This window comes from Carcharodon carcharias, chromosome 1, assembly GCF_017639515.1.
Source record: "Carcharodon carcharias isolate sCarCar2 chromosome 1, sCarCar2.pri, whole genome shotgun sequence".
NCBI classification, from domain to species: domain Eukaryota; kingdom Metazoa; phylum Chordata; class Chondrichthyes; order Lamniformes; family Lamnidae; genus Carcharodon; species Carcharodon carcharias.
In genome coordinates, this window is record NC_054467.1 from 148,550,848 (window position 1) to 148,567,100 (window position 16,253).

The 16,253-nt window shown below is 38.8% G+C and overlaps 1 protein-coding gene across 1 annotated transcript in view; it reads right to left on the reverse strand.

The window, feature by feature from the left end:
• Positions 1-5,975: 5,975 nt before the first annotated feature.
• cnga1b (cyclic nucleotide gated channel subunit alpha 1b) overlaps positions 5,976-16,253 on the reverse strand; it is a 44,384-nt gene continuing 34,106 nt past the window's right edge. Inside the window, exons 5-7 of the mRNA XM_041183065.1 lie at positions 15,585-15,692; positions 8,468-8,574; positions 5,976-7,393 (exon numbers count right to left, since the gene is read on the reverse strand). Coding sequence (XP_041038999.1) covers positions 5,976-7,393; positions 8,468-8,574; positions 15,585-15,692 — 1,633 coding nt within the window. The remainder of the gene's footprint in view (positions 7,394-8,467; positions 8,575-15,584; positions 15,693-16,253) is intronic.

Sequence of the window (16,253 nt, forward strand, 5' to 3'; positions counted from 1 at the left end):
TCACTTCGTATAATCACATGATAATAATGCCAAGCAAAAGCCATAAGTCTACCACACCGAATATTGTTTTTATATCTGGAAAGTTGTCAAGAACAGTACCAACAACCATTTTGTAGTCATTATGAATAACCCATTAGTATAAACTAAATTACTGTACACAACTGGCAAGATGATTTTGAATTATTGAATTGTTACAGCACAAAAGGCCAGTTGGCCATCATATCCATGTTGGCTCTCCTAAGGAGCATGTAGTGTCACTCCTCAGCCCTCTCCCCACATCCCTGCATATTCCTCTTTTTCAGATATTTAGAAAATTTAGAAAAATATATGGCACAAACGGAGGCCATTCTGCCCACTGTGTCTGCGCCAGCCAAAAAACGAGCACCCCCCCCAGCCTAATTCAATTTTCCAGCACTTGGTCCATAGCCCTGGAAGTTATGGGGCTTCAAGTGCATATCCAGATACCTTATAAATGAGTTGAGGGTTTCTTCCTCTATTGCCCAGACCCCAACCACCCTCTGGGTGAAAAAAAATCCTCATCTCCCCTCTAATCCTTCCACCAACCTCTTTAAATCTATGCCCCCTAGTTACTAACCTCCCTAAGAGAAATAGGTCTTTCCCATTCACTCTATCCAGGCCCCTCACAACCTGGTACACCTCAATCAAACTCCCCCCGCCCCCCAGCCTCCTATGTTCCAAGGAAAACAAACCCAGCCTATCCAATCTTTCCTCATAGCTGCAATCTTCCAGTCCTTCTATTTTAGCAGGATAGGTTGATAAAGTGGTTAAGAAGGAATATGGAACTCTTTCCTTTATTAGCCAAGGCTTAGAATATAAGACAAAGGAGGTTATGCTGGAGCTATATAAAACACTTGTTAGGCCACAACTGTGTGCTTACGAATATGTGAATTAGGAGCAGGAGTAGGCTGCTCAGCCCTTTGAGCTGGCTCCTCCATTCAATGAGATCATGGCTGATCTGATTGTAACCTCAACTCCACATTCCCGTCAACCCCATGAAAACCTTTCACCCCCTTGCTTATCAAGAATCTGTCTACCTCTGCCTTAAAACTATTCAAAGGCTGCTTCCACTTTTGAGGAACAGAGTTTCAAAGACTCGCGAGCTTCTGAGAGGAAAAAATTCTCCTCATCCCTGTCCTAAGTGGGTGACCCCTTTTTCTTAAGCATTGGCTTCTACTACTGGATTCTCCCACATGAGGAAACATCCTTTCCACATCCACCCTGTCAGGACCCCTCAGGATCTCATATGTTTCAATCAGGCCACCTCTTACTCTTCTAAACTCCAGCAGATACAAGCCCAGCCTGTCCAACCTTTCCTCACAAGACAACCCGTCCAGATATTTGTTTAGCAAACCTTCTCTGAACTGCTTCCAACACATTTACATCCTTCCTTAAATAAGGAAACCAACACTGTACACAGTACACCAGATATGGTCTCACCAATGCCCTGTATAATTGAAGCATAACCTCCCTACTTTTGTATTCAGTTCCCCTTGCAATGAATGATAACTTTCTACTGGCTTCCCTAATTATTTGCTGTTACTGCATACTAACCTTTTGTGATTCATGCACTACGACCCCAAGATCCCTCGGCATCTCAGAGCTCTGCAATCTCTCACTATTTAGACAATATGCTTCCTTTTTATTTTTCCTGCTAAAATGGACAATTTCGCACTTTCCCACATTACATTCCATTTGCCAGGTCTTTGCCCACTCACTTAAGCTATCTATATTCCTTTGTAGCCTCCTTGTGTCCTCTTCACATCATGCTATCCTACCTATCTTTGTGTCATCAGCAAAATTAGCAACCATACTTTTGGTCCTTTCATCCAAGTCATTTATATAAATTGTAAAAAATTGAGGCCCCAGCACTGATCCCTATGGCACACCACTCGTTATATTTTGCCAACCAAAATAAAGACCCATTTATGCCTACCCTCTGTTTTCTGTTAGCAAACCAATCTTCTATCCATGCCAATATGTTACCCCTTACACCATGATCTTTAATTTTCCACAATAACCGTTGATTTTGCAACTTATCAAAAGTCTTCTGGAAATCTAAATACAGTAATCCAAAGGTTCTCCTTTATCCAAAGCATATGTTACTTCTTCAAAGAACTCCAATAAATTGGTTAAACATGATATCCCTTTCACAAAACCATGTTGACTCTGCCTGATTATTCTGAATTTTTCCAAGTGCCCTGCTATAATGTCTTTAAGAATAGCTTCTAACATCTTCCCTATGACAGATGTTAAGCTAACTGGCCTGTAGTTTCCTGTTTTCTGTCTTCCTTTTTGAATAAAGGAGTTATATTCGCTATTTTCAAATATAATGGAACCTTCCCCGAATCTAGGGAATTTTGGAAAATTAAAACCACTGCATCAACTATTTTGCTAGCCTCTTCTTTTAAGACCTTAGGGTGAACTCCACCAGGATCTGGGAACTTGTCAACCCACAGCTCCAACAATTTTCTCAGTACCACTTCCCTGGTGACTGTAATTTTCCCGAGTTCCACCCTCCCTTCTGTTGTCTGATTTACAGCTATTTCTGGGAGGTTACTTATATTCTCTATAGTGAAGACCAATGCAAAATACCGTTTCAATTTATCTGCCATCTTCTTATTTTCCATTATTAAATCCCCAGATTCACCTTCTATAGGACCTACAATCACTTTGTTAACTCTTTTCTTTTTTAAATATCTATGGAAACTCTTACTAACTGTCTTTATATTTCTAGCAGCTTTCTCTCATACTCTAATTTTTCCCTTCTTATCAATTTTTTGGTTATTCTTTGCTGTTTTGTAATATTCTGTCCAATCATCTGACATGCCACCCATCTTTGCACAATTATGTGCTTTTTCTTTCAGTTTGATATTATCTTTAACTTTTTTTAGTTAACCACAGATGGTGGGTCCTCCCCTTGGAGTTTTTCTTTCTTGTTGAATGTACTTATTCTGTGTATTCTAAAATAGCGCCTTAAGTGTCTGCCACTATGTCTATATTGACCTATCCCTTGTCTTAATTTGCCAGTTCTCTTTAGCTGTGCCCTTATTTAAGTTTAAAATATGAATCCTGGACCCACTCTTTTCTCCCTCAAACTGAAGTGCAATTCTGGTCACTTCATTACACAAAGGATTTCTTCTACATCAGTGTGATCAAATATGACACTAACAGAATTTGAAATTCAGTATAAAGGAATGAACACTCACAAGTTGTGTTGCACAACATATATAAAATTCAGCATTTTCAATGTATAACATATTACATATAAAATATATTATTCCATATTATGTTATCTAGGCTCAAATAGTACATATTCATCTTGTCATATCAGTCTAACTGTTAAAAGAAATGGACACTGCCTTCTCAGATAATTCTGTTTCTCTAGTTTGTATTTTAAATCTGTTGGTCAGAGGTAGTCAAAGAACATATACTTGATGAAAAATCTCTCTGCCGCTGTACATGCCTGCGACCTATTTAATGCATGCCAAAAAGCAGCATTTTCCATGAAAGTAGAACAAAGACATAACTGAAGCTAATAATATCCACAAAGTTTCTATTTCCAGGTTGCAACTTATCTATTTGCAAAGAGAAATATTGATTATTACTCGTGTCTCTTAGTCGTCCCTCATTTGAACTTGATGTCCATGTAACGTTTTAGATTACGTGGCAATTCAGATGTACGGTTTTCCTTTAAATTATGTTTGTTTCACAGTTAACAATAATTTGTTACTGGCTCATAGGGCAGCATTTTCCTGTTGGTGAGCGAGGCCCGCTCGCCAACACGTAAAATGACGCGCGGTGACGTTAGGTGTCACTGCACATCGGCTGTGCACTCGCCAAACTGTCAAAGGCCTATTAAGACCTGTTAAAAAGTAATTAAAGTAATCAACTGAGCTGCCCGTCCAACCTTAAGGTTGGCGGGCAGGTGAAGAGCCCAGGCGGCCTTCGCATTTTTCATGGAACCTCATCCACAGGTTTCATGAAGGGTTTATTATTTAAATAAAACAATTTGAAATAAATAATGGACATGTCCCAGCTCATGTGACAGTTTCACATGAGGGGACATGTCCTTAAATTTTTTTCCCACCTTTATTCAAATTTCCATAACTTAAACAAATCTCTGTGAGGCACCTCCATGCCTCAGGGAGATCTCTGCGCTTTTTCACGCACATGCGTGAAAGACCACAGGGAACGACTCAGGGAATTCCCCACCCCCAACTCAGCACTTCTGGGTGCACGTCACAGTGGGTGGGCCTTGGCCCACCCATGTAAAATGGCGGCATGAACCTGACTGGGGGCACCCCCGTCTGCCCCCGTATAACATCCCCGACAGAGGGAAATTTCTGGCCAAAGACTCTAAAGTCTGTAAAGGTTCTACCAGTGTCCTGCAGTTACTACAGCATGAACAGACAAACATACAAAATAGGAGCTGAAATAGGCCATTCAGCCCCTTGAGCCTGCTCCACCATTCAATAAGATCATGGCTGATCTGTTTGTGTTTCAAATTCTACATTCCCATCGACCCCGATAACCTTTGATTCGCTTGCCTAACAAGAATCTATCTTTCTTTGCCTTAAAAATATTCAGTGATCCCACTTTCATTGCCTTCTGAGGCAGAGAGTTCCAAAGTTGCACAACCTTCTGAGAGAAAAAATATTCTCCTCATTTCAATCCTATAAGGGTCTCTCCCAATTTTAAAACAGTTCCCCCAGTTCTGGACTCAGCCACAAGAGGAAACATCCTTTCCACATCCACCTTGCCAACACCATTCAGGATCCTATATACTTCAGTCAAGTCACCCGTCACTCGTCTAAACTCCAGTGGAAACAAGCCCAGCCTGTCCAACCTATCCTCATAAGACAACCCACTCATTCCAGTTATCAATCTAGTAAACCTCCTCTGAACTGCCTTCAATGCATTTACATCCTTCCTTAAATAAAGAGAACAAAACTGCACATACTATTTGAGATGCGGCCTCACCAAAGCCCTGTATAACTGAAGCATAGCATCCTTACTTTTATGTTCAATCCCTCTCGTAATAACGGATAGCACTCCTTTGAAATGAGACTAACAAATCTCCAGGGAAATGGCACAGACCCAGCTACACTGATCTCCACTGTTTCAGGAAGTTCTGTTCATTCCTTATAAGGTGAATGAAAGGTCAGGCACTGATTCTGGGACAATAATTCTTCCTCCCTTAGGTCCCACTCCTGCTTCTGAGCAAGGGGTCCAAATAGCAATATTTGCAAAATTATGAGTGGGATATGTGCAGAGCGTGCGTAACACTCCCACAAAGGTCACAAGATTGTGAGGCTGGTGAATATCAGAGATGCACTTGATGAGGCTCCTTATAAATAAAATACCCAACCCAATCTAATGACCTTGCAAAGTTCATTTGGTTTAGCGCTGTTGGGTGTGAACCTGAAAGCAAGAAATTGCACAGTTATGGTTATAAAAACATACATTTTTGAATACGGTTATTTATAACACAATATACATAATGCCTACATAACAATAGTGATTGCCCTTTGAAAATAATCCATTTTGACAATAAAACATTTTGGAACATCCTGAGGACATGATAAGGTGCTATGTAAATATAAATCCTTTCTTCTTACACATACAGTGGCTTTAAGCAAAAAGCATTGCTGACATTTTTACTTAACACTGCAGTTTTAATTTTGTGTACTGGATAAAACATTCTACCCTGACATCGAAGGCCTGCTAATAATTTGTAATTAAGTTCCAAATATATTCCCAAGTCAGTTTTCAGTTGTATTTCTTCAATATTTGTGAATTCTATGTATAAAATTTACTTTAAACATTGAGACATCATCTTTTTTATAGCAGCTTGTCAATGTTTTTTAGGAATTTTCTTCCTGAGATATGAATCTTCAGTATATCCAGCAAGGTAAAAAAGTATTATTATTGTAATATTATTATGTATGTTTACACTATTCTTTTTTACTTCCTTCAATTTCAGATACCGCTTCAGTGTCTGTCAGTTCTGAATATTCAAACTGTGTCTCTGATCGTTTAATTTTGTTCTCTATCTTTGTCACTCTTTCTTTTAATTTCTGTTGTGTAGAATTGTAATCTGCCAGAAGTCGAGCAAATTTAGTCTGTAAAAGGTCAATTGCCATGTCCAATCTTGTTACTTTCTCTTCCATGTCCTTTGGGTCAGCTCCAAGCTGGGCAATGTCTAGATCCAGAAGGCCATCCTTCATTAAAATTTGTCTCCCCTTTTCTTCCAGCATTGCTTTTGCATCGGGATACTCGGTGAGGGCTTCCATTAGATCATCTTTGGAGAGGCAGAACAAATCTGAGTAGCCTATGCTCTTAATGTTTGCAGTTCTTCTGTTCCCAGCTTTACTACCTTTGATATTCAGAATACTAATTTCGCCAAAGTAGCTGCCATCACTTAGAACCACAAATTGAGTAATTCCATCATCAGCAACAACAGCAAGTTTTCCTTCTTTGATGATGTACATCTCTCTACCAATGTCTCCTTTGCGGCAGATATAATCTCCAGGGCTGTACACTTGGGGTCTTAGCTTCAACACCAATTCAATTAGCAGGCCAGCTTCACAATCTGCAAAGATACGAACTTTCTTCAGTGTATCCAGGTGGACATTGATAGCAATCTCTGCTCTTAGCTTATCTGGAAGATACCTCAAGACCTCTCTTTCGTCCACAGCTTTTTTGTTTGTCCACAAATAGTCAAACCATTTGATAACTCTCTTCTCCAAATCTTTGCTCACTTTTCGGAAGTGCATATACTGTTTGATGGCATCAATCCTTGACTGAAACTCTGCCCGAGCTGCATTCATGTTGGAAATCATGGAACCAACATTACCGACAATGGTGGCAAAAATTAACACTCCAACCAGGAAATCGGCCACCACAAAGAAGTATTCTGAATCCAGGACTGGAGGAGGTGTTTCTCCAATGGTGGTTAGTGTCAGTGTTGACCAGTAGAGACTGTACACATACTTCCGAGCAAGCCGGGAAAATTCTGGAATATTTACATCTGGATATACCCATGTGTCTGCCCCAAACCCTATAGCTTTGGAAATTGAGAAGTACACGCAAGCATTCCAATGGATAATGATCACGATGTACATGACAAGGTTGGAAATCCTGAAAATATTTGGGTAGTTTGTCCGAGTTTCAGTTCTTGAAAAGAACTCAAACATTCGACCGACCCTAGTCAAACGATTTAATCTAATTTCTGGATATTCTATTCCCAGGAGAAGGTATAGCAAGTCAGTTGGTATGAGTGAAAAAGCATCCAATTTGAACTGGACTGTGGAAATGTATTTTTCTTTGAGTTTCTTAACATCACTGACCAATAGACCTTGTTCCAGATAACCTGTAGGGGGAAAAGAAAACACCAGAAATAATTAATTATAGGACGATTCTGAAAGGGTCTTTAGAATCAGATGTGATGTGGCACAGGATTGAAGTGCAAAGAGCAACTAAAAATAAAAGAAACAAATTGAACCAAAATATCTTAAGTACTGCCAAGTAAATTTGCTGCAAACTCAGGTGTTAATTTGCACTTTAGGGCTTTTCACAAAGTAATGCATTTATCATTAGTACTATCTGTGCACTCAACATAGAATCTATACATTTTCAAAACCTCACCTTTAACAAGTAAAGCATTCATACTCCTCCAAGCCTCAATAAAATAAAATAAAATGTATCTTTTTCAAAGCAAACCGTTCTAGTTGGGCTGCTCAACATCTGCTACCAATGGATGGAGTGTGTATGATGCATGCTGTGCCTACTGGCACTTAAACATATTATTGGTCCTTCTTATGTATGTCATTGGACCTCAACCTCAATTAATGTAGTGAAAGGAGGCTTCTGCCTAAAGCAGGAAGGTTCCTGGATCACTCATGCCAAGACATGGCAATGGTAGGGGAACAAAGGTAGAACCAGAAAATGAGCACACCACTGTGATTTTTGGGCTGCCACAGTTTTGTTACATACAAACAAGGAGCAGGAGTGGGCCACTCAACCCCTCGAGCCTGCTCCGCCATTTAATAAGATCATGGCTGATCTGATAGTAACCTCAAATCTGCATCCTACCTACCCCCAATAACTTATCATCCTCTTGCTTACCAAGAATATATCACCTCTGCCTTTAAAATATTCAAAGGCTCTGCTTCCACCACCTTTTCAAGAAGAGAGTTCCATGGACACTCAGCCCTCTGAGAGAAAATATTTTGCCTCATCTCTGTTTTAAATGGGCAGCCCCATATTTTTCAAATGTGACCCCTAGTTCTAGATTTTTCCACAAGAGGAAGCATCTTCTCCACATCCACCCTGTCAAGACCCCTCAGGATCTTATTTGTTACAGCCCAGCAGAGCAACTTAAAATTGACACAGATGGAAAATAACCCCAAAGCCCCTTGCACAAAATGACAAAAAGCACACTCACCTGTTTTTGTCCTTAAATACATGTCAAGTATGTAAATAAAATCTGATACATAATCAAGGATGAACCATGTGCTCAAATAATTTGACTGAAGTTCCTCAAAACTTGCTCTATACAAGAAAGCAAATGAGAAAAATAAAAATACTTCAGCATCAATTCAATTACATTTAGTGACATTTTATACCAAAGTATTTCTGATGTTTCAATAAATTGTCAGCATGTCTACAGGGATCAGCAATTATTTCCTTGCAGTTATGAGTGTCCATTCTGAGATTACAGTAACTTTTTAGGTCCTCCTTGCAATCCTAGCACAGGCAGAATTACATAGCCACTTATCCTCTACTATCGGCTTTTATAGAATCAGAAGCAGAACATTCAGCCCATCAAGCCCATGCCAGCTCCCCGTGGAGCAATCTAATCAGTCCCACTCCCACTCGATCCCCATAGCCCTGCAAGTTTATTTCCTTTAAGTGTGTATCCAGTTTCCTTTTTGAAATAATTGATTATTTCCACTTCCATCAGCCTCATGGGCAGTGAGTTGCAGGTAATTACCACTCACTGTGTAAAAAAGTTCTTTCTCACATTCCCCATGCATCTCTTAGCCAAATCTTAAATCTGTGTTCCCTAGTCCTTGTACCATTAGCTAATGGGAAGGGATTTTCTTGACTACCTTATCTAGGCCTGTCATAATCTTGTACACCTCTATCTAATCTTTCTCAATCTCCTTTGCTCCAAGGAGATCAACCCCAGCCTTTCCAACTTAATCTTGTAACTAACCCCATGTTATGACCGATGCAGTTAGTAAAGCTGAATTATTTAAAATCCCCAGAGGGAAACTTTAAACAACTGTCATAACCTATAATGTGTTACGTCTGAGATGCAGCTCTAAATTCAGGAATCAGACCACTAGTTCTCGAGCTTTTACATTAAAATAAATCAAATATTTTATTAATTTAGACACGTTATAATATAAATACAAATTACTACTATCATAACTTTTAACAAATTCCCAAACTAATCTCTATTAAGGCAACAGAAAGCCATATAATTAACCCAGACACCAGGCAAAGCATTTTCACCGTATGAAATCAAAATGAGGTTCTTTTCACTTTGGTTCCTTATGGAGCCAGTTGGAGGCTTGCAGCTGCCTTTTGATCTTACATTGCCTCTGCTCTGCACACCCAAAAACTGCTGAAGTTATACCAACCACTCCCATTGAATGTTAATTCTCAAAGTATCAACAGCCTCTGAACTAAACCTCTCTAACAAAAAAAATCCTTTCATAGTACCAATTTTATTAGTAATATAAACATATTGCTTGGTAGCTGCTAGATAGGTATCATTTTTCACCCCACTTCTTGAATGCTCTATTCATAAATGCAAATGCACACTATCTCTCTTGCATATCAAAACTAGTACACATCAAAGCACCCAGACTAGCTGGCTTTAATCCAGTTAAGACACACCTACAGACTTAACCTCTATTTTAAAAGAAAAATCTTTTCCAATTATATTATATACATTAATAGCTTCATGTCAACCCCTGATCCCTTAGTATATTATTATATATTTTCTCTATCACTTACTCCTTCTGTCTGGTCTGATGTACACATTGGTAAAGTAACTTAGAGGTACATTTTTCTCTACAGCAAGATTTCCAAAACCACTTTCCTAATCCATACCTTTATCACCTTGAGGTTGAATTGCTCAAATGTTCTGCTAGCCAGCCTCTGTGCCTATACCAACAAAATGTCTACATCTCCACCATGCACTGAAATCCCATCAAGCCTGTTGTGGTCAAAATCCATAAGTTACCATAATTTTTTAAGACCCACATTTTCATTTTCAAACCTCTCTGTGGCCTTTAGCACCAACCTCAATAATCACCTCTAGCTTTATTTCCTTGCATTCAACCAGCAGTCACCTGAAGTTAGCCCAATTACCCCTCATTCTTTCCTGCCTCTGCTGAATCACTATGCTGTGCCCTTCAGAAGTTTCTAAATGCCTTCGCCCTCCTTGCTGTTAAACGTCTCTTTTAACTGTGTTGTCAGCCCCCAGTTCTTTATTGCCTTTTCAGTTTTCCCTTTTTCGTCTGCTCTGTAAAGTGCTCTGATTTTTTTCTGCATGCAAGGAATTGTGAAGAAATGTAACCTGTGGTTGATAGTGTTCTATACGTTTTTTCAAAATTTTTCTCTTATTCCACATTTGATATCTTTTCCTACCTAAAGCACCGTCCTCAGTTGAGAAAGTAATCCACTGACCTATTCCCAGGCTACGTACTAATGACCAATTGCAGTGAGGTGTATGGGAACAAAGTGGCTGATTCCCTGCTGTATGTTTGCATTTTTTGACATGCTGTCTGTTTTCTTTGTGTCTAACAGCCACATAGCATCAGTATCTTAACTTCTTTCCTGTTGGTACTGCTTCCAGTTCCAGGGACACTAGGTCACATGGACCAGTATTTATCATCCAATAAAATTACAATTGATCCTTTTACCATTGATGAAAACTTAAAGTCCTTTTCAAACATTCTTTAAAAACAATTACAGATTCCACGGGAATTTTAAGGAAATTAAAAATTACTGCCCCCCACCCCCCCCCCCCCCCCCACCCCACCCCCGCACCCCCCACACCCCCACACCCCCAGCACAGGAAAAAAAAGAAAACTTTTACAACAGTGTTTGAAATGCATTGAGTTCTTAATATCATAAACAATCTAACAACTAATGTTTTACATGTAGCACAGGTAAGAACAATGATACATTTTATTTACAAAACAAGCTTTTTTGTAAACATGCAGTTTTATCTTATCTTATAAAACCCAAAAACTGGCTTTATGATGTTGTTGCCATCCCTTGTACTTTAAACTCTCAACAGAGCATCCATAATCAAGTTGTGTTGACCGGCGTTGTGCAGAATTTTTAGTGTAGTTGCTGCAGCATCAAACTCTACCAAAACAGCCTTTGGTTCTTGGTTTCAAACTTTTCTAGGAACAGCAGGTTTGCTGTCTGTATAGACCAGTACCTTGGTTTTGACTCTTCATGTTGCTTTTTAAAATCTGTATTGGACTTTGTACAGTCAAGACCCTGGATTAGCATTTTTTGAGGGGTCCAAAGGTTTTACAATTTGTCAGCTGGTAAACATTGTCAAGAACAACATTGGTGATTGCAGGAAGACCATCTGACTTCTGGGTTATGTTGGCTATAAATTGGGATTCAAGGAGAAATCCCCTGTCATATTGCTTCTTACCTCTGGATTCAGCACTTTCCTTTGTTCCTTCTGAAAGCCAGACCACAAATTGTCATCAGGGTTTTCACTTTTTAAAACAAACTCTGAACCACTATGTTCAGTTTTTAACTCTTGGTCTCCAGTTTCTTCCCTGTCTGCATGTTCTTTTTAATGTCCAAGTCTTTGAAAAACCTTTCAATCAGCCAAACATCCGAATCGTCCTTCATAATAATTGAATTCACCTCATCATGTTTAATTTCAGGATAATTTTTAACTTTAATTTCTTCGCATGATTTAACCCTTCAGTTTTCTTTTCCAGGAAATGCAGATTTAACAAGCTTTCTTTTGTGCAAGCTGTTCATTTTTCTGTCGAGTAAAATCTTCCTTAGCTGCCTTAAGAGCTTCATTCATGTTATGTCAACATTCAACTAAGAAAGCTTCATGCTCCTTTCACTTTAATTCACAAATTTTCTTAATTTCTTTTTGCTTTTCATCCTTCAAATGCATTTGAGCTTTGTTTAATCCCATCATGGTAAGAATGATTACCTCTTCATTTTGAGGTTTTAAATTTTGTTCAAGAACATGTATCCTTCCTTGCAGTTCTATTTCAGTACTGGATTTAACTTTTCCACTCTCTTTCAAATCATGTTTTCCCTCTGTTTCATCATTAACTTTGAATATTGTTGAAATTTGCTTTGCCTCATCTTGCTCATGCTTCTCCCGATAGCTTTAATTTGTCTCTTAGTGCCATTAACTTTTCCTTTTCAGCCTTATGTTCCATGGTCATTTTTAAATTAACAGGCTTAGTTTATGACTCCTTGGATGCAGATTTATTCAAATCATTAATTCTAACAGCAGGTTTACAGAAAGTATGGTAGTCTTTCATGTCACCCAACTTTTCCTATACAGTTTCAGTTTCAACAGCCTCAGTGGGCTTCTCGAAACTATTGGAGATAGCAATACCTTATCCCCAGCCAAGTTATTTCCAAATAAGATATCTACACTGTCAATCAGCCAATTAGAAATACCAACAATTACAGGACCGCTAACTAAGACACCTTTTAAATTAACTCTATATAAAGATGGGGTAAATAGTTTCCATCAATCCCTGGGATTAATACCTTGGTATTCATCAAACTATCTAGGGAGAAAGTCAAGTCATTGGCCAACATCAGTGACTGTGTCACCCCTGTATCCCTAAGGGTAATAATTGATTTGCCTGCTTCAGTGAACAAAAGCAGGGCCACTTTACCCTCAAACAGGAAACTCCTATAATTTATGTGCCCTTATTCACACTATTAGAAAGCATAGGAGAAAGTAACTGTTTTTCATAAGCTTTACCAACAACAACAGTCTTTTTGGAAGGGGAATTGTGCAACTATACTAATGCTACTAGCTTGCTTTTTAATTTCCAACATTTATCCTTCATATGTCCTTTCTTGTGACAAAGGTAGCAGGTCGGCTCCCTTTAACTAAACCTGTCCACAGAACCTTCACTTCCACCAATCTGAGAAGGGCCTGGGTCTTTATTTTTTCCATCTTTCTCAGCAGGGCCTGATCTCTTCTCATCATAAACCTTCCTCTCACTCCAGTTACTCTTGGGGGGTTCCAAAGTGGGACCTTATACTAATCATATTATGTGTTAACTCATAATCATCCGCCAATACTGAATCTTCCCTCATTTTACGAACTTTGTGATCTTCCAGGTGAGACCTGAACTCCAAAGGGACACTATTTTTGAATTCCTCCATCAACATCATCTACCTAAAGTTATGAAAGTTCTGTTCTACCTTCATTGTTTTACACCATCTATCAAAGACCATTTCCTTTTCCTTGCCAAATTCTACATAGGTCTGGTCTGTTCTCTTTCTCAAATTTCTGGTTGTAGGCCTCAGGCACCAACTCGTAAGCATTGAGTACAGCAGTCATTACTTCCTCTTAATCACATAAGTACTCTGCTGAAAGAGATGAGCACACCTCAAGGCCTTAGCTATCAAAACATTATGTAAAAGTATATTCTGTTCTTTTGACCAATTCAGATTTGTGACCGTTTTCTCAAAGAACCCAAAGTACATCTCCACTTAGCCCTCACTAAATTTAGGCACTGAGCAAAAAGCCTCCGACAAATCACACTTAGGAGTTCTCTCTGAGTCAGCCTCACTTCTCTACATCAGCTCAAGTTCAGGTAATCAGAACTCATGCTACGTTTTGAGCTTTTTCATCTCTCTCTCTTTATCTCTTTCCTCTCTTTCCCTATTTCTTCCCTTAACTCTTTCCTCTCTTGCTCATTTCTTTCTTTCTAAGCCAATATTTCTTATTTCTATTTCTTTTTTAATTCTGGCCCAATTACTAATGGAACCAGTCCTTTCTTCCTTGAGCCCCAGGTGCCTAGCTAATTCCTCAGGGTTCCTATCCCTCCTAGTTAATCCCTCTGTGCTCTGCTACAACCTGTGAATCATCTTTTCTCAACTGTTTCAGTTCTCTGAGAGTCAGATCTTCCCTTTTAACAAAGGCTCGATCCTCAAAAGTACCCATGTTGATTTCCCAATACAATATAGAAAAAGCCAATGTGAAATCTCATTTGTTTAAATGCTGGAAAGTTACAGTGAATCCTTTTTATAGTCCCTGGGTTTGGTCCCGGACTCAATTTTGTTATGATGCCCATGGTGGAACCGTAAACCAAAATAACAAAATTTACTAAATGACACAAAATGAAGAAATTGCCATCAAGGTACCACTTTTTGTAACTTTTATTTCAAAATGAACCAGAATCGAAACAAATAAAACTTGAATTAACAGGCAAATGACACTTTAAATAGTTGATATAACAGAGATAGTCTTACACAACCACAAGGGCCCGCATCACTCCTCTCATAGATAACACTATATAGTACCAGTTCCGCCATATGTTGTTCTTTATTCATACAGGGTAGGTCAGGAGTCCGATCGGACAGCAGCTTTCTCCTCCGAGTTTCACGGGTACGATTATCATCAGCAAGGCACACTTCTATGAACTGTCTCTCTCACGGATCACAACATCTTAATGGTGTAGCTTTCCAGAGTTCCTTTTCAACTGACCAACCAACAACATGATTCAAGGTTTGGCCACATCTGGGAAAACACCCATCTCTTTAGCATCTCTGAGCCATTCCTTGGATTTTCAGGTTTTAAACCATATTAGCCAGCTCACACATTGCCTCAAACAGCTCCTGTTTCCTTTTCTGTCAAGCATAAAATCTGAGCTCTTCTTGAGAGAGTTTACTTCTTCTCCTCAAAAGGATTCAGTGTGTTCCTCTTTCTGTCTCTGTGCACTTTCTCTTTGTGTCCACATCTGTGTGCTGATCACCATCTCCCACAAGCTCTCCTATCTTCTTCACAGCAGTAGCTTCTTTGTCTGTTTTCTCTGTGCCTAATAGCCACATGGCTCCTGTATCTTAACTTCCTTGTTGGTACTGATTCCAGTTCAAGGGTTGCTAGGCCACATGGATCAGCATTTCTTATTATCCAAGAAAATTACAATTGATTCCTTTACCATTGGCACAAACTGTTAACAGTCCTTTTTAAACAGTCTTAAAAACAATTACAGACTACACAGATATTTTAAAGGATTTACAAACTTTTCTTACTGTATTGCTTCTGGGTCAAAGATCATCACAGATTGCATACAACTCTACCTCGAGTCAGTGACTAAAATATGCCTGAGAGCATCCCAGGGATAGTTAATATTCCATTCTATCTTCTTCCCCGGCCTATATCTGTCACCTCCCACAGTAATGTGACTGAGATGGGAAGATTAAGTAGGGTGAGAATCACGACCACCATTAATCACTCCACCATGCCACCATAACTTTTATACTATGTTATTTGACAGTTTTTCCTTGACTCATCTTACCTAGCTATGATCATTGTCCAGTTGTACATTACAGGCAGTGTAATTATCAGGAGCCAGTTGTAGTACATGTTTCCCGCTGGGTCAAGAATGGGAACCATTTTCTCCAGCCTGAACATAAAGTGTACAGAACAGAAATAAAAACAATCTCATTAGTAAATTATATGCCATTGAATATAACCATTAAAAAAGATGTGAATTTGAAGGAGGAAAGTTACATTGAACATAATATTTGCTAAAAAATACATTTTGGTGACACCACTCCCAGGTGACGATTGTCCAACAGTTCCAACATTTGCAGTTGTCAACCATATGCAGCAGAATCAGTGGACAGTTCATACTATCAGATTGCTTTAATATCCTCTGTCTACAGTAAAAGAGGGAATCTTAATTATCGGGGAATCTTCAAAATTGCTATTTTGAAGAAAAATATTTTTGTTGGCAGAGCAAATGTATGTATTTTTTACAGGGTTAGGTAAAAGTTATCAGTGAATTATACTTCATGCTTACAATAATAATCAGTAAAAAAATTATTAAACTATCATCTTTAACAAGCCATAATATAGATTTTACTTCTGCTAATTTATGCATTCATCCTAAGAGAATAACAGAAGATGCACACAAAAAACACAGCAAGAAAAAGCCAGAAAATAAAAAATAACAGTGAACAGA